A 2,535-nucleotide genomic window follows, 5' to 3' on the forward strand; every position below is an offset into this window, starting at 1 on the left:
TTTGATATAAACAGACCGTAATTTATACAGATATGTATTATAGATATATATTTGTAAAACTGAAATCAGATGAAATAAATGTTGCCTGAGGTTTTAAACGTTTAATAAAAACAATATTTCATTTGGAAAAAATGTAAGATATGTAAAATTACACATTGATCATTTTGCTGGTCTTGTATCATAAAACGTGTGGCCCGAAGAGCACGTGTCCGGTAGAGATACGTCACTTGTGTTAGGAATCGTTTTATAACCTATCACAGTAAGGGAACGTCCCAGTATAGCAGCCGAAGAATGCCGTGGAAGTTTTTGTACAAAGTACAATTGATCTCCAATTGATATTTTCCGCAATACTTATCTGGTGTTCGGTCAGGGTGTCCCATACTCATGATATTTATGACAGTGGAATGGCGTTAGTAAATCAATTACAAAAATTTTCGAGATCAATTCTCGGTATTGCATCAAATTATTCAAAATATACAAGCAACACAACGTTGCCCTCTTTGCAGGCAACAAGAGGAATATCGACCACGCAACCACTTTCAGAAAAACAAGAGTAAGTGATACAAATTTTCTTGTGCTTTCCTTCTTTTTTTAATAGAATTTCAGTACTTACCTTCCAATATAAAATTGGTGTCAAAATAATAATGCTAATAATAATGTCTAAGAAATTTTTCTCTTTGTAGGAGTATAACATCTAGAAAAATAACATAGTATTAATAGAATAGTATTAATAAGAACAACATTGACAGTGAACAACTAAAAATATAACACTGTTATAAATATATGATATACGAATTTTATTTATGTATTATTAAGACAAGTATATCTTATTTTTAAATTATTTCTATTATCATAAGTGATACATATAATTAAGGTATAATTAAGAGAAGATTAATTGAAGAAACACAAAAAATAAAGAAAATAATTATATTGAGATAATTTTTATCTTTCATAAATATTATTTTCAGAGTAAATATAACGTTTGTTAAAGCAAGTGGAGAGAGAATCAAAGCAAAAGGGAAAGTTGGAGATACTATATTAGACATAGTAGTAAATAATGAAATTGATTTAGATGGATATGGTATGTTTTAAAGAAGCATAATTTACTTAATTTAAAATAAATAATTTTGAGGTAGAAAATATTTGAAAATTTTAATTTTTATCAAGTTTAATATTCTTATTATTTTTAACTTTTGATACTTTATTATATAAGTATGTTGTAATATTAAAATATAATTGATATAGGTGCTTGTGAAGGAACATTAACTTGTAGTACGTGCCATTTAATATTTTCGAAAGAAGTTTATGATGCACTTCCTGACAAACCAACAGATGAAGAATTAGACATGTTGGATTTAGCATATGAATTAACAGATACGTTAGTTCATAATAATCAGTATCAAATCATTCACATTATTAATTCTATTACCTTTTAATATTTTATAAAGTGAATTTTTCTATTTAAATTTATGTAAAAACAGGTTAGTATTGGGTACTTCGAAATCTGCATCTCAATGTAGAATTTCAAATCGCTATCTCTGAATACTACGAAACTGAAATTATAATAAATTTTCATAGTTTTTTATTTACGACCCTATAATCATTACAAATCTATGTTTGAATTAGCATATTTACAATGTTGATTTTCAAATGGATAAATAGAAATCTTATTGTGTATTAGTATTAATTTGTATAGCAATAAATATATTTATTGACATATTCAGTTATATAATATTTAATTTCAGGTCACGGCTAGGCTGTCAAATAGTAATGTCTAAGGAACTAGATGGAATTGAGGTAAGAGTTCCATCAACAATTAATGATGCAAGAGCATAACTGAAATTATCTATAGGTTTTTGAAAATTTGTATACAATGTTATACATCTCTTGTTAAAAAACCCTTGTTATAATTATTAAAATATTGGTATTAAAAAAATATAATAAAGAATCTTGTGTTTAAATGTGAAGCTTATATATATACATATGTTATAGTATAATTGCAATTTTGATATTTGTACATTGCCATTGTAAAAAGCCTATCCAATTATGAAGAAAATATATCTTTTATTTTTAATATACAGGGTGTCAATTTTAAAACGTTCATCTAAATTATTTTCGTTACTATTAAAGATAAGAAGAAATTACTAAGGAAGACTTAAATGGTTTTAAGATGTGTACTTGGTTATGATAAAAAAGACTCTTGTGGAATAAATTTTGCAACTTCTGAAAGATTAGATAAAAGCTTAGAACCTAAAAAATAATTTGAAATTAATTTCGTTTAGATATACTGTTTGATTTCTTAGCTATGGGCAAGTTTAAAAGATCATCAAACTCATGGTCAACAAAACAACAGAAATGTACATGCAATGCTTTTCCGTTTCACAACAAGTTATCCGACACTATCATCATTTTCGTGGCACATGCAACATTATCGATTCAGTATAGTAATGTTTTGGATTAAAACAAATGTCTCGACATTGGAGCAAAATATTTCAACCTTTAAGGACTAAAATTAAAACTTATGAGTTTGTTTAT

The 2,535-nt window shown here is 26.4% G+C and overlaps 1 protein-coding gene across 1 annotated transcript; it reads left to right on the forward strand.

Moving 5' to 3' along the window:
• Positions 1-404: 404 nt before the first annotated feature.
• LOC117241113 (adrenodoxin-like protein 2, mitochondrial) lies at positions 405-2,078 on the forward strand. Its single transcript, XM_033507094.1, has 5 exons — positions 405-413; positions 507-553; positions 969-1,081; positions 1,246-1,378; positions 1,746-2,078. The coding sequence occupies exons 1-5, from the start codon at positions 405-407 to the stop codon at positions 1,834-1,836; spliced, it is 393 nt and encodes a 130-aa protein (XP_033362985.1). The 3' UTR covers positions 1,837-2,078.
• Positions 2,079-2,535: the final 457 nt, after the last annotated feature.

The sequence above is a fragment of the Bombus vosnesenskii genome, unplaced genomic scaffold (genome assembly GCF_011952255.1).
Source record: "Bombus vosnesenskii isolate JDL3184/JDL3185 unplaced genomic scaffold, Bvos_JDL3184-5_v1.1 scf7180000015289, whole genome shotgun sequence".
Lineage (NCBI taxonomy): Eukaryota > Metazoa > Arthropoda > Insecta > Hymenoptera > Apidae > Bombus > Bombus vosnesenskii.